Here is a 24622-nt window from a genome sequence, read left to right on the forward strand (position 1 = left end):
TTTAACAATTGCTAATTAAATAAAAAATTAACTTGGCTTTCACAAATTTACGCATTGCAATTACAATAAGTTAAAAATTAAAAGCGAATTTACTTTTAAGCTATATCAAAAGTGGGCAAACTTTTCAGTGCAAAGGTCACATTCAAATGTTCCCAATTTTTTGGGGACGCATAGTAAATTAACCATAGTATGTTTTAAGCTACACGTATAACGTTTGTTGTGACTTCATTAATCGTACAAACATTGGTTGAAACGCAACAATTGCAATTGTTTCAAAATAAACGGTAATTTATTGCAACATATGCTACACTTGAAAAATAACTTTAGCATCATTTGGCACAATAACACCCTACAATTAAAGATACATCTTCTTTTTAATAAACACGCCAACATTAAACAATACAAGTTGATTTAGTATCAATCTTTATATTTTCTGCGTTAACGATTCCATAGCCGTGTTTAATGTCCGTTTGCAAAGTACTGCAAGAGCCTAAAGTTGATCCTAGGCGATCAAAGTTTTGGCGTCAACAGTTCAAAGTAGTCTGTTCTAAAAGACGTACAGTAAACATCCGAAACCGAACGAAGATCAATTGTATCAAGTGACTATTTGCAAACTATCGTGGCAGAAACTACAGGCTAGGACAGGGGTCGGCAACCTTTTTTGCACTGCGGACCGTTTTTGAAAGTGAAATTTTATCGCGGACCGGTCTGTGAAAAACTACAAATATTTAGCAATTAAAACTCATAAATTAGTTTATCATCCTCGGGATACATGGGCAAAATGTTTTAGAGCATTTAACCTGAAAAATTATACGGCCCGGTAACGAACTCCTCGCGGACCGACCACTGGCCTAGGACACGTAAAAAGTATCTGTGTTTAGTCCCAAAGTATGGCCCAAAAACTCTACGCCTATGCTCATGATATTACTTGGCGTTGCTCGGTAACTTTCTCTTTTTACTAACATTTGGCAGGTCGCATGAACTCCTTTGTCGGGCCGTAGTTTGGCCACTCCTGGGCCATATCAATTACTTTTACCGATACCCATGTTTAAACTCACTTAAACAAAATTGTAGTTTAAAGTCTAACAATAGTTGATTCAATTGGCCACGCCATTTAAATTTTAGTGTCCTTAAATGTTTCGCATGCCCAACGGTAGCGTTAAATTTTACTGTTTACCAACTAAACTTTATAGTTTTTGCATTTTCTGAAGTTTGATAAGTTTACTGTTTTACTGCCAACCAAGGTCCAACAAAGTAGTATTTAGAATATTTTCCAATTGCGAGACTGACAGTCAACCCAATTTAATAACCTTAATGACATATCTAGGCTTTGAAATGTTGCAAAAAAGGGTTGCTTGGCTTCGAAAATGACACAGGCAAAATACTTCGTGTTTGATAACTTTTGCCTCTATTCTAGAGTTTGACCTTAATGTCTTTATTAATACCGATTCCGTTGCTTTTGTGAGTTTGAAACAATTCTGCTATTTGATTCGCTGGTCTGGAAATTGCTTTTTTATAGAAAGCTGTGATTTGCAAACAGATCGGCGGTGTGTAAAGATGTAAAACACTAAAAACACACAAAAACATGCTTGTGTGAACGTGTTTTAACTTATTTCGGAAGTATATTCATTTTTTGACATAAACAATTAGGAAGAATTTATTTCACAACAAGTATTCTAGAAATTTACTGTTAGAAAGTTAATACTTTTAGTTCCCTTCTGATCAAACCGTTTCGTCGAAAAAAAAACGGGTTATTAAGTTAATTAAAAAAATCCATACAAAATGCAATTATGAAACGTTTTTTTTTTTAATGAAAACATTTACCGATAAAGCCCAATTATAAATATCATTTTTTCTTCGTTTTTGTGACAGAATCTTATTCAAGAGACCAACAATGAAGCAATAATCAGTTAATCAAAAATATATTTACTTAGCGTTAAAAATTATTTTAGGTAAAATCAACACATTAAAATCCAAAGCTGTCTAAAACAATGTCTGCATGACATAAAAATTGTCACACAAAAAAATTAGGCTACTGCTTACAATCGAATAATACGGTACTGTATAAGCTAGTTTTATTCACCACCAAATTATACAACTTTGTATATAATTTATGTTGTTAAACGTAACATTTTTGTTTATTTTTTTAGTCTGCACAAGCCGTCGAGCTATTTTGTAATTTCGAAAAAAGCCAAGGCAACTACTTGGTGGATGCTGACGAAAACGTTCTGCTTGATTGCTTCCAACAAATCTCCTCATTGCCTTTGGGTAAGCATGTTGTTTCAAGTCTTGTCACCGGTGAGTTTACTTAAAATGGGCTTAATCCGTGCGTCACTTCACACTTATTTCGGACCTAATTCGTATTTTTTAAACATACCGGTTCGGCCCGGGTTCTGAGTTTGTTTTTTAAGCCTGTTCGGGACCCCAATTTTAGGCCTAGTTAAAGCTGGTCCAGAAAATATTTCTTCCATGGGTTCGAATCCCACCAGACTTAATGCAGCATAACAATATTACGCAACTACCAAACTAAGTATTAGAATACTTTCATGATATTCATCGAATTTTGGCTTAATATACTGTTGTAGTTAGTTAAAATCGTACAATGTGATGTTTATTTCTATCTCGGCTCTACAAAGGTAAAAGGCCCACCAAGGAACTACAAACCCTTTTAACAATCCTATACAATAATGAAAAGTAGATTTCCATGCGTAACACTGCATGTAATTAAAACAGAAACTTTGAAACTACGTAAAGATTAATATTGATTCAATTTTTGTACTCGGTTTTAAGTTTTTCAGTTTTCTAATAGCATATTACCTTAGCTAAGATGAACATATTCATACGGGGATCAGACCTGAAGCGTCGATGCAGACCAGCGATCACGTCCAACAACAAATATTTTTTATTGTTTTAGGTTATAATCACCCTGAACTGCTAGAGACATGCAACACTACTGCCGCACAGGTATACGACTCGTGTCGTGGTGACGTCATAAACACCACAGTGACCTCAATTAGCAAACGTGGTGACGTAAGGTTGTCTACCTAAATTCTTTAGTGTGGTAACCTAAACAATTGTTTTCGTCGTCATGATTTGTGACGTCATGAGTATTGCGTATTGCATGACGTCAACATACTTTTTTTCCAGTCAAAAAATGTCTATTGCGAAATCTAACTTAAAATATTTTTTCGCAGTCCGCCATGATCAACAGACCTGCAATGGCGAGGTTCCCTTTCCCTAACTTTCCCGCGCTCATTAATAAAACTTTGCTCAAAGTCGCACCACGTGGTCTTGGTCAGGTGATCACGATGGCTTGCGGCAGTTGCTCGAACGAGAACGCCTTTAAGTCGGTCTTCTTCTGGTGCATGAAGAAAAAACGGGGGGTCGAACTGCCCCCCTTGGGCGACCCGGCCTACGAGTCATGCATGTGGAACCAGGTATGACGTAACAGAGAGTGGTGTTACGTCATTGAAAGATTTTATTATTAATTTATTCTTACCGTTAACGCAACGTGCTTTCATTTGAACCATTTCACCCCGATTGGTCAGTTTACCCACAGGCCTCCAAGGCGTGAAATGAGAAGTGTTTTTTTTTTTCAAATTAAAATACGTCATTGGTAGGTATTTGACGTTATGCACTGTGACCCCAATTGACCCAGCGGTTTACGCTGAAAGTCCAATAATCTGCAACATTAAAAGAGGATATTATTAGGATATTGTTTAATTTATTTGATCGAATACCAATTAGGCTCCATTAGTTAAAAAACGTGCATAAAATTTGTATTATATTTTTGTTTATGTTAAGTACAAACTTTTTCATGCAGTTAGCATTGAAAATAGATCATACAACGTATTATTTACTATTTTAGCCACCAGGTGCGCCAAAACTCTCAATCCTTTCATTCGAAGGGGCGTTTCATGGGCGTACCCTGGGTGCACTGTCCACCACTCATAGTAAACCAGTTCACAAAATAGACGTGCCAAGTTTTGATTGGCCAATTGCTCCATTTCCTAGACTCAAATATCCATTGGAAGAGTTTGAGCGTGAAAACGCTACTGAAGAGGTCAGTTTAAATTTGTGTGACATTTTTGTCCACATTCTTTTAAAGAAGTGAATTTGGGGACAGCACATAGGTTAAACCTGATTCGGTCAATCCGGATCTTTGCCGAATTCGGACAAAACTTGAGGAACAAATGATTTGTAATGTGGTAGGGCTTGAACGAATCGACATCGGTTAATGCTTGTTTTGTTCACACGACTGTTCTAAACCTTGTCAATTTTTCGATAAAGTATGCTAAAAACGGACAAATAGATAGATTTTTGAAATTATTAATTTTTCTAATGATTGTTAACTCTTATTATTGACACATTTAATAAAAATAAAACTTGAATGGAATTTGATTTTTTGTTTTAAGGGGCACAAATCTTACAAGATATTTCTACAATATTTCTTGAAGTAGCCGAGGACTTAGTGGAGCAGTGGAATACTAAAGCTCCGGTAGCTGGCTTAATTATCGAGCCAGTCCAAGCAGAGGGCGGAGATTTCCATGCGTCTGGAGATTACTTCAGAAAACTTAAAAAAATGACTGAACGAGTAAGCTTAATAAAATTTTCAAAGTAAATAAAGCATAAATAAATCACAGTACGCCAGGTTAATTAAAGGCGTTGTGCCGATTATGCCGGTCACCAAGCATTCGCCACCATATGGCAAGGCATAGGCTAGAAAAATCTAACCTGCGATGGGATTCGAACCCACGACAGGAGTCTTTCCAGGACTTTAAAACATCAATAGGCTAAAATATTGTACCCGTTTTTTGATGCTTAAATTGTCAGGGTAAATACATAAACTCCAGCTGAATGGTTTATCTATGCGTTAGTTAAGTGAATCACAGTACGCATGGCTTTTTGCAAGCATAATGTCGGTTAAATATTTCAAGCAGGAAAACATACGGTAAATATGCCTTGTATACGGTTTACTACAATGCGCCAGCCTCACTTTTTTTGTGAGCCCCAATCACAAAACGTCTAAAAATACGGCGTAGCTGTAGCGTGTTCAGCCATTATCCACCAATTGTGCCCTTCACTATATTGCGCTCCATAACGTTTCAACGCTGCGCAGCTATTTCTGGCTTGGTCATTGTTTTTGTGCTGTTGTGTCGCTATGTTTTATTTCACCAAGCGAACAAAACTCAACTCAACTCTGGCCTGTGGTAGGATTCAAACCCGCGCCCGGAGCGTTTATATGCATAATAGGCTTTTCAAGTGAACAACGGCTGTATAATGCTTGTTACAGACATTTGATAAAAAATGTAGCCTTTGATGGATGAAATTCGCTTAAATGTTTAATATTCCAAAAAGCAATCTCGACAGTGCCTTGCGCAACGTTCGCACATATTCGTTGGGCAGGGGTTCTTGCTGTGTAGGTGGAATGAAATCTCCTGGAATTGGTATGGTTGAGCCGTACACCGATTCTGCACTGGAGGTCTTCAGATCTTCTTTGGGTAAAGTGCGTATACCCAAAAGCACCCACGGTAACTCGTCGCACAAATTTACGTCTGTAAGTCGTGTAACTAATGAAGTCTTGAGGTGCCTGTGGAAGCGTTCAACCAGGCCATTCGACTGTGGGTGAAAAGCGGTAGTGCATTGATGTTTGGTGCCCAACATTTGGCAGACTTCCTTCCACAGATTGGACGTAAATTGTGGTCCTCTATTTGATGTAATAAGACTGCCATTCGACTGTGGGTGAAAAGCGGTAGTGCATTGATGTTTGGTGCCCAACATTTGGCAGACTTCCTTCCACAGATTGGACGTAAATTGTGGTCCTCTATCTGATGTAATAAGACTGGGAATTGTGGTCCTCTATCTGATGTAATAACTGGGGTTGTGGCTTCTGCTATCGGAATTGCCTCCGGCCATCGGGTATAGCGATCTATTATTGTGAATAGATACTTTGCACCTCTTGATTCAGGCAAAGGTCCGACAATGTCCACGTGTATGTGACTGAATCGTATGTTTGGAACAGCAAACTCTTCCAGTGGCGCCTTCACGTGACGATGAATTTTCGACCTCTGACATTCGATGCATTTCTGCGCCCATAAGCGAACTTCTTTGTTAATTCCATGCCATGCAAATTTGTCGGACATATTCTTCTGTGTAGTACGCACAGATGGGTGACATAATCCGTGTATAGCATCAAACACTTTTCGCTTCCAGCTTGAGGGAACTATTGGTCGGGGAGAACCGGTGGATGTGTCACACAACACAGTAGTTTGCGATGGACCAATGGGAACATCTTCTAAATTAAGCGATGTCACAACTGTGCGATATGCTTCAACTTCGTCACAATGTTGAGCTGCTGCTAACTGGTGATAATCCAAATCGATGGTTTGTTGTCGGACTGATGCCATGTATGACCAAGAAAGGGCATCTGCTACAACATTGTTCTTGCCTTTTATGTGCTGCACATCAGTTGTATATTCAGAAATATTAGTCAAATGCCTTTGTTGTCGAGCTGACCAAGGTTCTGCGGCCTTTTTGAAAGCAAAAGTTAATGGTTTGTGGTCGGTGTATGCTGTAAATGCTCTTCCTTCCATAAAATAGCGAAAGTGTCGAATTGCTAGATGCAAAGCGAGTAGTTCTCGGTCAAACGTGCTGTATTTCTTCTCAGCTTGTCTTAATTGACGACTGAAAAACGCAAGAGGCTCCCAGGAGCCATTAACCCTTTGTTCTAGAACCCCGCCTATAGCATGATCCGATGCGTCCGTGGTTAATGATACAGGTGCTTGTTGCTGCGGGTGAACAAGTGTAACTGCTTTAGCTAAAGCGCTTTTCGCCTCATCAAAACTGGACTGCAGTTCTTTTGTCCAAACCAACTGTTTAGCCTTCTTTGATAGAGCTTTATAAATGGGTAGCATAATGCTTGCGGCCGAAGGAATAAAGCGGTGGTAGAAATTTACCATTCCAGCAAATTGCTGCAGACCTTTAATTGTGTGTGGGCGTTGAAAGCGTTGAATAGCTGCTACCTTGCTTGTCAGAGGTTTGGCTCCGTTTGCATCAATGTGATGACCAAGAAACTCAATGTGAGTTTTCCCAAATAAGCATTTATTTAAATTGACTACCAGTCCATTTGCAGACAAATGCTGAAAAAGCTCCTCAAGATGAGAAAGATGTTGCTTCTTGGATTTACTTGATATCAGAATGTCGTCTAAGTAAACAAATGCAAAATAGAGCGTCTGGCATATGCTGTCCATTAATCGTTGAAAAACCTGCGCGGAATTCTTCATACCGAATGGCATTCGCAGAAACTCGAACAAACCAAAAGGCGTTATAACTGCCGTCTTTGGAATATCTTCTTGTGCTACTGGAACTTGGTGGTAACCCTTGACCAAGTCTGTTTTGGAAAATATCTTTGCGCCAGCCAGACCTGCTGAAAAATCTTGAATGTGTGGCAGTGTGTATCGGTCTGGTTCTGTTATTGCATTTAACCTGCGATAATCGCCACAAGAGCGCCAGCCTGTACCATCTTTGGGAACCATATGTAGGGGCGAAGCCCAGGGACTAGCTGATCTTCGAATTATTCCCATGTCAAGCATTTTTTTGAATTCTTGCTTGGCTATAGCCAGTTTTTCAGGAGACAATCGGCGAGCCCTTGAATGCACCGGTGGTTCTGTTGTCACGATGTGATGTTTGACGTTGTGTTTTGGCGGCGTGGAAGGTAGAGTGGGTGCTGTAATCACCGGAAATTTAGAAAGAAGCTTCGCGTATGCGTCTGTGTTTAAGGCAATGTTGTGCAGCTTGGGGGCAGCTTGCTTGGCGGCATGCAAAGGAATGCTCGAGAACAATTTAGCATTCAACAGGCAATTGTGCTTGAGGTCGACAATCAAGGAATGCGCGCGCAAGAAATCAGCACCAAGGAGTGGTCTAGAAACTTGCGCCAACGCGAAATTCCAGGAAAACCTTCCAATTGTTAAATCCAACTGGAGTTGCTTCTTGTCGTATGTTAAGATGCGGGTGCCGTTGGCTGCTTGAAGTTCTTTACCACGAGAGCAATTCCTACGCTGAAACGCAGACGCAGGATAAACACTAATCTTCGCCCCTGTGTCAACTAAAAAGCGTTGACAGGTATTTTTATCCCACACATAAAACAAATTGTTGATTTGGCCGGTCGCTGAAGATGTTAGGAGCGACCCGCTGGTAAGTTTCCCTGCCAACTGCAAGGTTTCTGACACTTTATAGCTTTTTCACCAAAACGCTCGTGATAAAAGCATAGTCGAGACTGCTTTTTAGACCGGAACGTGTAGTTTTTGGGCACTTCTTCATCCCGTTTGTTGATTTTTGACAATTGCAATTCATGCCCTTTCGCCTGCCAAAGCACATCAGCTCGTAGAGCAAGTTTCCGAGGATCATCAAAGCTTTCTTTTGCTAGAATCAAACGTATATCTTCTGGCAAAGCTTGCAAGAATATAAATTGAAACAAAAAGCAGTTAAGATGACCACACATCAGAGACAGCATCTCATCCATAAGTTGCGACGGCTTCTTATCTCCGAGATCGTTTATACGGAATAATTTTGTGGCTCTTTCATATTCGGAAAGACTGAATACACTCAGAAGTCGCTGCTTAATCGTGGTGTATTTTCCTTCTTCTGGCGGTTCTTCTAATAAGTCAATCAACCTACTTGCTGTTTGTTGATCAAGTGATGCGACCACATAATAGTACTTGGTTTGATCGCAGGTAATTTTCTTTAGGGCAAATTGTGCTTCGGTTTGTTGAAACCAAATCCTTGGCTGTTCTGCCCAAAAAGTTGGCAGTTTAATAGACACAGCGTTTTCTTCGTTTGTCATCTTTGAAGCAAGATAAAACGTATCTTGTAGTCGGCGGTCACCAATATGTAGCGAAGTTGCTTTTATTAAGCGTGTCCGGTTAACAATGAGCCTGGACACGCCAAAACGAGAGACGAAAACAAAACGCAGGAAAAAAGGCAAAACGAGAAAAAAGGCGTTTCTTGCAAACGTAATGCGTGTCGTCACCACAGTACACTGTCTGCAGCTTACCGAATATTGCACGTACTCATTAGTAAAATATCTGCTTGCTCTTAGTAAAATGTCTGACAACCGACCAGAATTATAGATTAAACGCTTGGGAGACGGACTTGATTCGGTATGACGCCTTGAATGGGCCTGGCGTACTATGAACAAGTAAACAAGTGTGCCGTGATCACTGGTTAGCATAAAGACGCTTCAGGGCTGATCCCAGTTATTAATCTATGTTCATCTTAGCTAAATAAATCTCTTTCTTTTTCCCCCCGTAGAATTCCAGTTAAAAAAAATATAGATGTAGGATTCTCTTTAACACTACGCCTGAAAAATAAGGATTCCCTTTAATATCACGTGATTTTACAGCAAGAAATCGCATTCATCTGTGACGAGGTTCAAACCGGTATGGCGGTAACTGGCCGCTGGTGGGCGCACGAACACTTTGAGATGGAAAGTCCCCCGGATGTGGTGACGTTTGCCAAGAAAATGTTGACTGGCGGTTATTATTTTTCTGATGAGATAAGATGGGATATTGTAAGTAAAAATTAATTGATGAAACAAATTATGGGCAAAAGTTCTGTTTTTAAAATTTGTACATTTTTAAGTCTTAAATAGAAGAAATGAAATTGAAAAATACTCGAGGTATAAAGCTAAAAGAAATTATGTGAGTCCAGTAGCTGGAAATAGTGACTCGAGTAGAGCATTTAAAAAGAAGGATTCGAATTGTTTTGTTAAATATTGTCTCTATTTGAGTATTCGAAAGCAATAACTCGTGAAAATATTTATTTGACTCAACAAGCGACTTGTGATCCGAAATACATAGTTGGCAAAATTGAATCAATTAGAGCAGGGGTTCCCAACCTGTGGTATGCGTACCAGTAGAGCTCACGCAGGTTTTTCAGGTGGTATGCGAGTAGCTTCAGTTTTTTTTCACAAAAACCTGGATTCACAACTTTATATTTGTTCGATCAATTGATGGACAGTAAACAAAAACAAAAATCTTATTAAATTTAGTTGTGGTGCTTTAGTGTTATTTAGTAGGCCAATAATCTTCTTCTGAATAAAATATAATTCGATCAAATTTGTTGTTCTGCAAGAAGTGGTTCGCGTGGCAGTACAGAGCGTGCAAGTGGTACGAGATCATAAAAAGGTTGGGAAACCCTGTATTAGAGTGTTCGAAAACGTTCATTTGAGTTTAATGCTCGAAAACAGTGACTTGCGTAAAGTATTTAAAACAGTTACTTAAGTTTTTTAGGAGTTAAACAAATGAAGTTGAGTTGGGTAGTCAAAAAGAAAACGATTAATTGAGGTAAGTGCTCGAAAATACTTACTTGCGGTTGAGTAGGTGGAAATGGTGAAAAGAATTGAACGAGTAGAATATTAAAAAATAGTGTCAGTTAAAGAACACACAACTATTATTTAATTGAGTAATTTTAGTTAATATGATAAATAGGAGTAAAACTAAACTTTCAAGATTTTGTATTATTTGCTGATGCAATGCACCAATCGTCATCACATTACGTCACTTATGACGTCACACTTTGCAGGGCTACCGCGTGTTGGACACTTGGATGGGGGGACCCGGTCAAACTTCATCTTCTGAAGAAAACCCTCAAAGTGGTAAATCGGGATAATTTGGTGGAGCATGCCGAAAAAACGGGAAAACATCTAATTGGGGGCCTAAAACAGCTGGAGAAGCTTCATCCAGGGCTGGCGAATGGGGCAAGAGGCTTAGGTACCTTCTCAGCGATTGATATTCTGGGTGATGGAGTAAGGGATAAAGTCCACAAGCAGTTGCTACAAAAAGGTAATTTGTTGGTTTGTTCACAAAAAGCCAGGCTTTTTACTCCATTATATCGAATCAAGCAGGTTTCAAAAGCATTTTTTTGGCAAGGCTTTAATGTGCGGCTTGCGGAGACTTTTAAATAAAGTGTGTGCACTTAAACCATTCCTTTTTCAACGAATTCCTCCATTAACATCTCAAAATATTTTCATTCCTCCCAAATATACTATATAGTAGATGCTAAACCATACAAAGGTCATTGAAAATTGGTTATTTTATCAACTTAACAGGTTATAAGCCCTGAGCTAATGTGTTTTTTTTACCGAACACGTGTAAAAATTAAAAAAAATTCCTTTTCCTCAAGTTTCAAAATTACTGCCTTAAACTATTTCAAAGCAGTACAGCAAATCTGACCTAATTTCTTTTTAGTTTCCAAGCCCAATTATAAAATGTTATAAGCTGTAGACAGTGCACACTGTTGCGACCGAAAGGTTTCATCAGTGCAGCTGGTGACAAGCAACAGATTTGGCGAGAATTGACTTTCCGTTACTCCTAACAAACTGGAGTGCTGGAAGGTGGCTACCCTAGCGAATATGGCCTATGTCTTGTCGCTAGCTGCACTGATGAGACCTTATAGTTCAAAACAGTGTGTACTGTCTACAGCTTAGACAAAAATCAATCTAAGTACGCTTTGAAACAGTTATACAGGTAGCTGTTACCTCAGTAGAAGCGTGTTAGGTACGCAACAAAGTAAAAACATTTGTGTTGTATTTGCACTAGGCCTGTTCATGCTACACCAGATTCATAAACGCTTTGGGTCAATGCACAATGTATTTTTTAAAATTTTTAACCAGGTGTTCTGGTGGGCGTTTGCGGAGCGGATACCATGCGATTTCGTCCTTGTCTTCTTTTCACACCGACCCACGCGGACATGTTGGTCGACAATCTTGATCAGGCGATTCGTGATGTAAAGAAATCCTGAAGTGGTGTGAAAATAATCCGTAGCGATATGAAGGTGTAATTCGATCGAAGTATATAAACGGGCATGGCTTTTTTCTGTTGTGATATGATGTCTATTTTGAAACACTTTTAGCTTTCGCACTGATACACGTTAAATAAGCAATTGCAATTGTGGTCAAATTTTATGTTTCAACCTTGTTCTTGACCGTTGCTATGTTGTACTGCTTGAAATACACCTAAATGTTCAAACACGTGAGAGTTTGGAACATTATATACGGATCTGTTCATAAGTTTACTGGTGAAAATAACGGCCCAAATAGACGTAAAACATGCTTTATTGTTCAAACGTTTCGGCAAATGCTCATGCCATCAACAGTGATATGAAGGCCACATCAGTTACACCCGTTTATATACACTTTAGTCGCATAAAGGAATGATAAAAAAGGTTCGAAACAAGCGTCGCATGAAAACGATAGATGCGCAGAAGCGAGGTGTAAGCCATGATGGCATGAGCATTCGATATTTTCCTGAAATTGATGACGATGAGCGTGATTTAATACGAAATCCATTCACATTGTTGGTGGAAACAGATGAATTTTTAGAACTCCAAACGGATTCTTGCGCAAGAGATTTATTCAGGAAAAAATCAATGACTAAATTTTGGCCACTGATGTGTAATTCCTATCCCAAAGTGGCAGAGAGAGCTATTCGAAGTATCCTTCCGTTTGTCTCCACTTATCTATGTGAATTAGGTTTTTCAACTCTTTTGCAAATGAAAACAAAACAGAGAAACAGATTGAACGTGGAGAATGATAAGTTATTTTCTGTGCTCTTTTCAATACTCTTCCACGCATTCATGAGTTGTCGAGACAAAAGCAATCACAAGCTTCACACTGACTGTTAAATGCATTGACTCTATAATTTAAATATATTCTTTGAATAAAATATTTTTTCAGTTAATATTAGAGGCCTGTATAGAGCTTATAATCGATAGTTTAATTTCTCTTCTAAGAATTTTCTAAATGTTAATCAGGTAATTGACAGGTAAATGAGTCTACTGTGGCAATATTAAGGGGCCATTTACTTTATTTTCAGTAACAAAAAGACGATTTTTCACAATTCCATTATTGTTGAAATCTCTCTTATCAAACGACAAATGCAGATACGATATTATCCATCAGTTTTTGTCAGGTTTGGTTGTGTAACGTAGTAGAGTGTAATGTTTATGTATTATTTAATGTTTTATTTAGAACAGTTTTACAACTGAGCAATGTACAGCCGTTACAATAGACGGTAAGTCACATAGAAAAAAAAGGAAGCAAGCTGTCCTGTTCGCTTGCCGTGCAAGTGTAACACGAGTCAAATCGCAGGAGAGAGTTTGCTACAAACAAATAACTTTACTTTTGCCTACAGTAGTCTAAACCAGTGCTCTTCAACCGGGTATACTGTATACCCAAGTGTATACCACATTAAAACTAGGGTATACGACTGAAGAAAGCTATACGAAGGGAGTACAGCTGTAGTCAGTGTTAAAAATGCAGGAAGACATAGAATGCTGGTGACCTATGTGAGACTGACCTGCTTGCTGTAAATATTATTGCGTCAGGTTGGGATTGTTGCGTCAATAAGGTGAATTATGAAGCGAATAAGCACATACCTGGGGTATCTGTTAAGGTTGAACAATGTACTTTCTGAAATTTTGCTTTTAATATCCCTGGAGTAAAGGATTGCGAATACAAAAAAATTGTTTTGAGAACAAGTCAACACGACACCACATGTCCAAATCGCTGAAAGAATGTAGCAACAAGCCAGCCATTGAATCAACTTCTTAGGTTTACACACTTTTGTATGCTAAATTTCCTGGACGTAGCACAGGGGGTGCACAACCTTTCCGCTGTGACGGCCGCATCGTAAATCCTTATTAATAGTGCCTGATAGCCAATTTAAATTCTAGCTTGTTACGTAGAACAGTCTAGGGATCAGACTTTACTGTTTATAACGTCACCATCGAAATTGCGACGCTAATGATGCCTGTTTTCACATTGTTTACCCATAATAGGCTTACAAAAAGTCTCAAACATGCGGCTTCTGGGCTGTTAATATTTTTTCCAACCCCTCAAACTAGTTATTTTTTTTTTAAATATTTCAGTTTACATGTTCACGGCCACAGGTTGTCTACTCCTGGCCTTGTATAACAATAATTCATGCGACCAGGCAAGTACCTATTGGCAGACTGTTACTTTCTGTGCACAATTATAAATTGCTATGTGTAGGGTATACAAAGTTGCTTACAAATTGTAAAAGGTATACAACGGGAAAAAAGGTTGAAGAGCACTGGTCTAAACAATATTTATCACCTAGCTGGTGATTACTTTACGTTTCGTTTTCAACCATGCTTGTAATAACGGTCTTAAAAAAAAAATTTTGCCCTAATTTATTTGATTGGTTTATTCCTTTGTTTAAGCCTTAAGGAATAATGTTCACATTTCCTGTTTATTTGAATCATTTTCAAAAATTTTGTATTATTACGCACTCTTTGTTAAAAATTCTAGTTATGTTTTTTATTTGACATTACGCATGTTACAACCGGTAACAACAATTAATTGTTATAGGTCAGGTGTCGCTATTGAGGGTTGTTTTGGTGTTGACGTGTAGTAGGTGGTGGTTGTCCTGCTGCGGGTTAATGTGGGTTGAAGTTGGGAAAAGCAACTTGGCCTAAATAAATAATACTCTGTTACTTGAAACAATACCAAACAACGTTGTTAAAAAAAGTTCAAAAAAATGTTGTTCAACTAAGCCAGTGATTTTCAACTTGTGGGTCGTTTGCCATTTTACATTTTACTGCGGGTCCCGATGCTATTAATAAACATTAAAAAACATAATATTCATCAGAAACATCAAAGTGAAAACATTTTAAAGCCAAAAAAAAAACAGTCAATTTATTTGATTTAAACTTATTTGGAGTTCGATTTTGACCAATACAAAACAACTGTATTTTAAAGTCACTACACAGAAGATAACTAAATGGAAGTGCCACAGCACTGCAAGGGTAAACGAACGTCAAAAAAGACTTATAATCGACGAAGTATAATTTCTGTATGAAAATTGAACGGACCAGCAAGCTTAGACCTTTTCTCTTTGCCCAGAGTGAAAAAAGATATGGAAATTTAAGAAAGGGAATGTCGCATTATATGTGGTTGCTAAAATGGGTCGCGGTATGAAAAAGGTTGAAAACCACTAAACCAAGCTAAGCACAGACAGCATTGAACTATTTTCTGACCTTGATTTTGGGGCGGCTGACGGTGTTGAACTTCTTTAGTAACCTTAGGTGTAACCTGAAGAAATGTATTATGAATTTAAAAAGTGCAGCAATGGTTTAATTTACGGAAAACAAAAAGCGATAAAAATTATTAGAAACCAGCACTGCTTCTGTAACAGAGTATGTCAACATATTCTGTGCCAGAATCTATATTGTTCTAAAAAGCATTCTTTTACCCATATAAACATCGTTTGGATTTTTGTACAGAAGCACTGCTGATTTATCATAATCGCTATTACGTTATAACTATACAAGTTAAACTTTTATCTATTTAGATCACACTTTTTTAATTACACGAGAATGTAAACAGAAAAAAAAAAACAATTTGACACAAGCTTTTTTCTAAAAAAGGATCCTACCTGCTGATTAGGGTTGAAGGATGGTTGCTTCCCCTGCGGACCAATAAGCAATTTTTCAGTTTAAAGATAGAGCAAAATTAACATACCTTTGCACAAATTTATTTTTTTAAAACCAACCAATGTAAGTATAAGATAGATGAAACTGTTAACTGTAACATGTAAGATCCACATAATCGTTTTGCAAAAGGCCTACTAAAAGCAGCGAAGGGCAGCGAAGCCTGATTTGTTTCCAAGCATGGCAGGTGCACCATCGGTGCAAAGTGAACCGCACAGGTCAAGAGTCATTTCATGATTGAAAAAGAACTCCTTGACGATATTAAATACGTCAATTGCCTTTGTGGTTGTTGTCAATGGTTCACAAAATAAGAATTCTTCCACTACTTCTTTATCTTTCACATACCGCACAAACACTAATAACTGACTACAGCAACTGACGTCTGTTGACTCATCCAACTGTAGACTCACTTTGATAGGACTGGATTTGATATCGGCAATCAACTGCTGCAAAGTATCTTCGCTCATATCACGAATCCTGAAACCGATGATGTCATTTGACAACGGTACTAAACTTGGGTTTTTTTTCTGCTTCAGTCCCCAGTACTGTTTTTGCCATTTCCATTGCGCATGGTTTCACTAACTCTTCTGCTTCTGTATGTGGCTTATTATTTTTGGCACACAGAAATGCAACTTGATAAGATGCTAGCAACAATGGTTTTTCAATCGGTAAAAATCCATGCTTTGGTAAGGTACCACTCTGATGAAAACGTGCCCTTATGGTCTTCACAGTATTTAAATCATTTCCTGACTTTTCAACCCCATGCTGATTATTGAAATGCTCATTAAGCCTTGAAGGTTTGAGATTTGCATTTGCGAATACTTTGCTGCATAATATGCACTGCGGTCTCTCAGTTCCATCTTTTTCCGTCGTGCAAGTGAACCCATATTTCACATAGTCTTCATTCCACTTACGTTTTTTAGATATTTTTAGACGTAACTTGCTACACACTCTTTACAATTATGATTAAATAGGGCATTTTTTCACACTGCATCTCGTACCCCCTGCTTTGGTGCTTCGTACCCCCAAGGGGTACATGTACCCCTGGTTAAGAACCCCTGGTTTAAGGAATAATGTTCACATTTCCTGTTTATTTGAATCATTTTCAAAATTTTTGTATTATTACGCACTCTTTGTTAAAAATTCCAGTTATGTTTTTTATTTGACATTATGCATGTTACAACCGGTAACAACAATTAATTGTTATAGGTCAGGTGTCGCTATTGAGGGTTGTTTTGGTGTTGACGTGTAGTAGGTGGTGGTGGTCCTGCTGCGGGTTAATGTGAGTTGAAGTTGGGAAAAGCAACTTGGCCTAAATAAATAATACTCTGTTACTTGAAACAATACCAAACAACGTTGTTAAAAAAAGTTCAAAAAATGTTGTTCAACTAAGCCAGTGATTTTCAACTTGTGCCATTTTACATTTTACTGCGGGTCCCGATGCTACTAATAAACATTAAAAAACATAATAATCATCAGAAACATCAAAGTGAAAAGATTTTAAAGCAAAAAAACAAACAAAACAGTCAATTTAATTGATTTAAACTTATTTGGAGTTCGATTTTGACCAATACAAAACAACTGTTTTTTAAAGTCACTATACAGATGATAACCAAAAGGAAGTGCCACAGCACTGCAAGGGTAAACGAACGTCAAAAAAGACTTATAATCGACGAAGTATAATTTCTGCATGAAAATCCAACGGACCAGCAAGCTTTGACCTTTTCTCTTTGCCCAGAGTGAAAAAAGATATGGAAATTTAAGAAAGGGAATGTCGCATTATATGTGGTTGCTAAAACGGGTCGCGGTATGAAAAAGGTTGAAAACCACTGAACCAAGCTAAGCACAAGGCAGCATTGAAATATTTTCTGACCTTGATTTTGGGGCGGCTGACGTTGTTGATCTTCTTTCGTAACCTTAGCTGTAACCTGAAGAAAAATGTAAGTGCAGCAATGGTTTAATTTACGGAAAACAAAAAGCGATAACAAATTATTAGAAACCAGCACTGCTTCTGTAACAGAGTCTGTCAACATATTCTGTACCAGAATCTATATTGTTCTAAAAAGCATTCTTTTATACCCATATAAACATCGTTTGGATTTTTGCACAGAATCACTGCTGATTTATCATAATCGCTTTTGTGTTATAACTATACAAGTTAAACTTTTATCTATTTAGATCACACTTTTTAAATTAACAAGAATGTAAACAGAAAAAAAAATTTGACACAAGCTTTTTTCTAAAAAAGGATCCTACCTGCTTAGGGTTGTATGATGGTTGTTTCCCCTGCGGACCAATAAGCAATTTGTCAGTTTAAAGATAGAGCAAAATTAACTTACCTTTGCACAAATTTATTTTAAAAAAAACAACCAATGCAAGTATAAGATAGACGAAACAGTTAACAAAAAATACTAGGCTTGATTTTGCTTTTGCGTTTTGTGAATCACCACTGATGTAATAATTGGGTCCATACAGTCACTTACGATAATTACCTTAGCAGTTTTATTCAACTTTTTTTTACCATCTTGTTAACACCTCTTCGGTTACCCTACTTTTTGAATTGGTAAATTTGTGATTTTTTTATAAGATCTACATAATCGTTTTGCAAAAGGCCTACTTTAAAACGATGATTTAAATAATAGACAAACTATAAACAAATTTACAAGTTTTTTGTTCGGCCACGCTGCGTAACTTTTTTCCCGCGTTCTTACCCCACTTATTACTTGTCCTTGTGATGTTCCTGCAACTTTTGGGATCGTATTTTTCCCTTTTGATCCTGCCCCTGCAACTTTTGGGATCGGTTGTTTTCCCGCTGAAACAAATCATTTTTTTAAAACAATAAAATACAACTAGATTTTCCGGCACCCCAGCAATGTGATGTTATTAACCCTTCTAAAATTATCGTCTATTTGGATTCAAATTGTTGCACCAGAGTTTTAAGTCGGGGCGGTCTTTCCGGGTCGGGTTTGGGTTTAGGTTTCTTAAAAAAAACAGACCTGATTCGGGCCTAACTTTGATTAAATTTTAACTAGCTAAGTAGCTAGTTGCTGGACCTGACCTAATGTCAAACAGCCCTAAAACGTCTGGTTTAAAACCAATGGTCTATTGTGTTTATTGTCTTGATTTTTCCTGAGGCTTTTATGTCTGGGCCTGTTAATCAAACTTTCGGGCCTAAACGGGGTTCTCAAAAAGTCTGGTTCGGGCCGGGTTTCAGGCTTATCCTTTGTGGTTTGTGCCGGGTTCAGGCTCCAATTTCAGGCCCGTTTACAACTCTGTGTTTCACTCATCCGGCAGGCCAAGCTGTAATTACTGGTTTAAACCACGTTGTATGTTCTTTAATCAGATCAACTTTTTAAGTTATTTACAAAATTAAAATTTATGACTATATTTATTCAATGTCTTTAAAATCATGCTTTTATGTGTTTGTTAAAGTTTTGTTACATTATACACATCAATTTCCTACAGTGCAGTTAGTTTCATAGCATGAATATGCGTTCTATGCTTATGCTCTGTCTAAAAATGGTTGGTGCAGGCTAGCGGTAACTTTAAACTATACGTGTTTTATGGAGTGATTTTCAGACTAGTAAAGCAAGGTGATAAAACTAAAATTAGTAGTGGCTAGGTCATCTATGAGGTGTTGCATGAATAACTAAAATGTTTTATGCTACATTACTGGTGCATACCCTTGCAACACAACTAAAATGAAAAAAATGAAGATCTGTATCAAATGTGCATATCTTGCACACTTCGATGTGGCTTTAGGGGTTTAGGACAAGCAATGGGCTCCACTTACCTAATGTTGACTGGAATATGGCAGTAATGGACAAAAACAGTAGAAAGGGACTGAAATTATTAGAAAGAGTACATAACTAAGTTATTAAGCGATCTGAAAAATTTGGTACGAAAATTAGTATAAAAGCTACACTTCCCTTAAAACGTAAGGGATATAAATGATGAGAATTAAGCTGAATTGTTCCAACAGGATAAAACGAAACGTGTCTAAACAATGTGGTCCTGGCTAACAGCTGTTGGTCAATTAAACGGGACGATATTGCTGCCAGTCATTTCCGAAAGTTACAGAAGTACATGTGTAGGCCTATACCCGATATACCTAAAAACTTACAAATTTGAAATCAATTTTTTGTTTTATGTGTTTAATTTCGTTGGTTAGGAGTGTCCACCTGTTACATTTAAAATTTTGTTCTTGCAATAACGTTAATTCCAAATAAAATACTCAAAACCAGTTTCACTATAATGTATACATATAGATTGTTTTTCAAACATGGATGCACCATAACAGAAAATCTAGACGTGATACAGATAAACCGATTGCATTTTTGAAATCAGGGCACTAGAATTAGTCAAACTCAGTTAAAACATTCTAGACACCAGTAAAAAAATATTTTTTTGTTGCCCAGTGAATCTGCAACTATTCCCAGTTTATAACCAAAATGCAGTGGACCACCGAAAAAGTTATCATGTCAACTTATAAATAGTTAAGAACCACTAAGCTAAGAGACTGGATCAATGTGCTGACAAAACACTTACGTGGTTTACCCATCTTCTTCAATATATTTGAATTCGTTCTTGCAAACTTGTTTAAAGATGATGATCTCAAAATAATTCTGATTGAAATGTTTTCAACTGTGAACAAATAAAATCCATTAATAAAGCAATTTATTTAGGCTGTACAGCTAACAAATAAGACTGATCGCGCAGTGAGTGTTGTATTTCTGCGATCGCGTTTAACCGTAACACCGCCCTTACCCGTAACGCTGCCCATACACGCCAAACATTTCTTTGTTTGTGGGGCTATATTTCAAGGAAATGCCAACGAAGAGGTACGCAGTCACTGTTTGAACTAAACTCGCTAACGAATCGCCATTGAATCGTCCCAGAATTTAAGTATACTAGTAAGCTTGAAATAGCTGCGCAACGGTGAAGCGGTATGGAGCGCAAAATACTGGATGTTTGTGTTGTCAAGGCTGATACACAGTGAGTATTATATTTCTGCATTCACGTTTAACCCGTCACCGCCCATACAGATACACGCCAAACATGTCAAAAGTGTGCTCTTTGTGTGTTATATGTTATCTGTCAAGGAAACATCAACAATGAGGCACGCAGTGATTGTTAAAACTAAATCACTCTCCAGTCTCGAACCGCTATTGAACTGGGCCCAAGTCACAAATGTTAATCTGCAATGGGTCGCCAACCTTTACCACTCTAAGAGCCATTCGTACTATTTTCCCACACTAAAAAACTCTGGGAGCCACAAAGCTGTTTGGAAATTTGAAATAAATTGACACAGACGCTGATTTTTATTTATTGTTGGCCAAATATAAACAAACAGATATTGTTGCGTTCGTGCGCGCACAAACTGCAAACCGAAACACTAACCTCACATTTTGTGTTAAACTGGGCGCCAGTTTGCGTTTTTAGAATGTACATTTCATTTATTTGCGGTTAGTTGTAGCTATAAGAAGCGGGTTCGCTCATGTTATTGCAATGCAATTTTTATTTTCGACTTTTATGTTCGGCATAATCAACACATAGTTTGTAATCAAAACATTTCGTAAGAGCCGCATCGGAGGGATCAAAGAGCCGCGGGTTATGGTCTAGGTCTAGGTCAACCCAGCCTAATCTGGAATAGGTCAACCAGGCCTACGGTTAACTCCACTGCCACTTTTAACCCTCAAGTACAGATTTTAAGTATACTAGTAAGCTCGGTGCACATTTTGTTGGGCATAATGACTGACAATAACTGTTGCTTCTGTTACGTTTTTACTTTGGTATCGTTTTATACAACATAAGTACCAAACAGTAACATCAAATCCATGTGTGAAGAAATTTAGGAGCTTCTTGGAAGGGTTCTATACGATTTCGTCTTTGATGTGTTTATTTCAAACCAACCCATGCGGATGTTGGTCGAAAACCTGGACTAGGCGTTCCCAGAGTAGTAAACGGGGCTCAAATTGAAGCCCAAACCTGACCCGAACCCGAAAGTGTAGCCCGAAACACGATCGGAAACTAAATCGTTTTTGAGAAGCCCGTTTAGGCTCGAACGTTTGATTGACAGGCCTAAACATTGAAGCTTCAGGAAAGACCAACACAGCAAACACATTTCTTATTTATTTGAACTATTTTCAAAATTTTATTATTATTGCGCACTCTTTGTGAAAACTTCCAGTTATGTTTTTTATTTCTTGCTTGGTTTCTCAAAAAAAGCATAATTTGGGACACATTTTTTTAAATAATTTTAACTAGCTAAGTAGCCAGTTGCTGGACCTGACCTAATGTCAAACAGCCATAAAACGTCTGGTTTAAAACCAATTGTTTACTGTGTTTGTTGTCTCGGTCTTTGCTAAGGCTTTAATGTATAGGCCTGTCAAACAAACTTTCGAGCCTAAACGGGCCTCTCAAAAACGATTTAGGTTCGGGCCGGGTTCCAGGCCTGTACTTTCGGGTTCGGGGCTGGGTTCGGGCTTCAATTTCAGGCCCGTTTACAACTCTGCGATCGCCTGGTCCAGGTTGTAGACCAAGATCCGCATGGGCTGATGTGAAATAAACACATTAAGGACGAAATCGTTAAGCGTCCTCCTTAGAAGCTCTTGAATTTCTTCACACATTGATTTGATTTTCCTTTTTTTGGTACTAACAGCGTCAAAAAACGATGCCAAAATAAAAACGTAACAAAAGCAACAGTTAATATCTGTCATTATACCCTACAAAATGTGCACCAAGCTTACCAGAATACTTACATTAGGTACTTTTAAAAAGCGCATTATCTATTTTTATTCTAAAAAAATCAGCGTAAGGTTAACCTGCAGCAGTTTGTGTCTTCCAATCAAGTTACTTAATTATTTTTACTTCCTCAGACATTTTTACTTTGCTGAGCTTTTTAGTGGAATAAATTTGAGATAACCTATCAAACTGCTTCCATGAAGTATGATCTTATTACAACGCCAGAACACTAGGGTAGTTATAATGTACACTATGACGCAACGACGAAGGGCCGTCATCGTAGATGTAATTGATACTTGTTGTTCCCTGGCCTGTGGACCGTATGTTGCATACTTCTGTGTAAGACCAAAGGCACAAACAAAGAAATATATGTTTTACTTGTCCGAATCTGTATTGTGACGTTTAACTGTCAGCACAAAGGACTCTTTTACAAAGAAAATCATCGAAGTCACGGGATGGTATTGATCCCCTAAGTTATTGTGCTCTCCTACTTCCTCTTTGAAATGCGATTTGATGTAAGGCTTTAGGTACATAAATCTAAACACGATTTTAGACAGACAGTTTGAAGGTTTTGTAAACTAGTTTCAATTTTTTTGTGTTACTTTTAGGAATAGGTATATTGCAATGCAAAAAAGTTCGATAAAAACACAAGACTATGGAGCAAGAAGGCATCCAAGTAAGTACAAGCTAAGCTGCACAGGCAGTACAGTATGTATTGTATTATGAGCACCATGTACGAAGTGCCACCGCGCAAAATACCTTGGGTTGTTATTTTTTGATTTATTTTTTGTTGCTAAAATATTAAACTTAATGTAACTGAAATATAAATTTAAAAATCAATTTGATTAGAAGGCCAATAGCGTAGTTTAGATTCTATGCAAATTTCTGTAACACCAAAAATACGTGTGTATATAACAAGGTATAATTCACTCTGGACATGTACTTATGTTGATGTCAAATTCCTTTTGAAGCAATAAATGATATTTCCGATGATATTTTTCAAATTTTTTCAGTTCAAAAAAATTAACGCTGCTGACATTGAATGCGACCTTGATGATTACGAGGTTGGTGCAGGTTCATTCGGAGATGTAATATACGGGTATCACAAAAAGGAAAGAAAATATGTTGCCGTGAAAATCTTTTCTGTGTCTGGGGGAAAACGAAAAAGGGCAAAAGTCAAGCAAAGGTAACTGATTTTTTTCCCAAAAAACATAATTTTGCAACAAATAATAATCTAATAATTGCTAAAAAAGTTAAGTTTATTTTTGTTTCTTACTTGGTGTGTAAATTAATCACAAACTAGCGTTACATATATACTCAACTTGTTACTGATTTTAAACCAGAATCATTCCTTCTTTTAAACAAGATCTTACAAGATCTGTTTGTTTTATCGCTGTTTTTACAGACTTGCCGAAGAAATGGGGCATTTAATAAAAGCTAACCATCCAAATGTAGTTCACGTTCATGGCTACGTCGAGTGGTCTTTTGCCATGGGAATCGTGATGGATTACTACCGCGGCGGAAACCTCCAGGAGTTTTTTCTCGCCCCTGACATCATTTTGAGCATCGCTTTCTGTGTTCAGATTTTACTCGAAATAGCGACAGGAATTGAGTTTGTTCACAACTTGCCAGGAAAGCGTCTCATTCATGGAGACGTAAAACCGATAAACATAATGCTTTCTGAAGTTCTGCAGTGCAAAATTGGCGATTTTGGTGCCGCCGAACTGGCAACTTTAAGTGGGGAAACGACTACAGTGGATGGTTTAGGAATGAGTAAGAAAGAAAAACCGCAGTTCACTGTTCACTACGCCGCCCCGGAAAAGCTTCAAACACCGACCATGAAACCAACAAAGGAACTGGACATTTATGCTTTTGCTTTGGTAATTCACCTGGCACTCACTCGTGAATCTCCCTATCCACATGCAGATGATAACGCTTTGCAAAGATCAATTATAGATGGTAGAAGACCAGACTGTAAAAAGATAGAGGATAAGATATCTTCTTTAGAAGTTGAAGACCGAAGAATCGTGGAAAAACTTTACCAGTTGATGACACAATGTTGGCACCAGGATCCCTCTCAACGCCCAGATATGACCACAGTCAAACGCACACTAAGAGCTTTCGAGGCCTGTTAGCGATGCTGAGAAGCGTGCATTGATGCAAACGATACCAGAGGAGCCCTCTCAACGAAACAAGAGTCGTTGCGTCCCACTTTTCCATTATTCAACACGCTATAGGGTTTTTTCAAGTAAAACAAAAACTTGTGTACAAAAAGTTACGGACATATAAGAACTAATTTTCTTGCAAAAACTTTAGGTGAATCTATTTCCTCATGGGTTGCCGGAAGACCATCAGGTGTGTCCCAACC

General features: G+C 37.9%; 3 protein-coding genes across 3 annotated transcripts; 2 read left to right on the forward strand and 1 right to left on the reverse strand.

Moving 5' to 3' along the window:
- The first annotated feature begins 890 nt into the window (after positions 1 to 890).
- LOC145219449 (4-aminobutyrate aminotransferase, mitochondrial-like) lies at positions 891 to 11939 on the forward strand. Its single transcript, XM_080086813.1, has 9 exons — positions 891 to 941; positions 2151 to 2268; positions 2915 to 2964; positions 3195 to 3437; positions 3869 to 4067; positions 4416 to 4594; positions 9401 to 9572; positions 10488 to 10841; positions 11672 to 11939. Exons 1-9 carry the CDS (start codon positions 891 to 893, stop codon positions 11797 to 11799), a joined length of 1494 nt encoding a protein of 497 aa, XP_079942939.1. The 3' UTR covers positions 11800 to 11939.
- A 3708-nt stretch (positions 11940 to 15647) lies between these two features.
- LOC145219450 (protein FAM200C-like) lies at positions 15648 to 15977 on the reverse strand. The gene has a single exon (XM_080086814.1). It carries the CDS (start codon positions 15975 to 15977, stop codon positions 15648 to 15650), a length of 330 nt encoding a protein of 109 aa, XP_079942940.1.
- A 6932-nt stretch (positions 15978 to 22909) lies between these two features.
- LOC145219451 (receptor-interacting serine/threonine-protein kinase 1-like) lies at positions 22910 to 24501 on the forward strand. The gene is made up of 3 exons (XM_080086815.1): positions 22910 to 22930; positions 23268 to 23440; positions 23660 to 24501. The coding sequence occupies exons 1-3, from the start codon at positions 22910 to 22912 to the stop codon at positions 24387 to 24389; spliced, it is 924 nt and encodes a 307-aa protein (XP_079942941.1). The 3' UTR covers positions 24390 to 24501.
- Positions 24502 to 24622: the final 121 nt, after the last annotated feature.

This window comes from Phallusia mammillata, chromosome 3 (genome assembly GCF_965637545.1).
Source record: "Phallusia mammillata chromosome 3, kaPhaMamm4.hap1.1, whole genome shotgun sequence".
In the NCBI taxonomy this organism is placed as follows: domain Eukaryota; kingdom Metazoa; phylum Chordata; class Ascidiacea; order Phlebobranchia; family Ascidiidae; genus Phallusia; species Phallusia mammillata.

Excerpts from the sequence above, each read along its gene's own strand:
- LOC145219449 (XM_080086813.1), top strand. The coding sequence starts at position 891 with ATGGCCCAAAAACTCTACGCCTATGCTCATGATATTACTTGGCGTTGC. Across the intron at positions 942-2,150 it reads ATATTACTTGGCGTTGCTCG|TCTGCACAAGCCGTCGAGCT; the intron begins GTAACTTTCTCT and ends TTATTTTTTTAG. Across the intron at positions 10,842-11,671 it reads CAAGCAGTTGCTACAAAAAG|GTGTTCTGGTGGGCGTTTGC; the intron begins GTAATTTGTTGG and ends ATTTTTAACCAG.
- LOC145219450 (XM_080086814.1), bottom strand. The coding sequence starts at position 15,977 with ATGAGCGAAGATACTTTGCAGCAGTTGATTGCCGATATCAAATCCAGT.
- LOC145219451 (XM_080086815.1), top strand. The coding sequence starts at position 22,910 with ATGGAGCAAGAAGGCATCCAA. Across the intron at positions 22,931-23,267 it reads TGGAGCAAGAAGGCATCCAA|TTCAAAAAAATTAACGCTGC; the intron begins GTAAGTACAAGC and ends AAATTTTTTCAG. Across the intron at positions 23,441-23,659 it reads AGGGCAAAAGTCAAGCAAAG|ACTTGCCGAAGAAATGGGGC; the intron begins GTAACTGATTTT and ends CTGTTTTTACAG.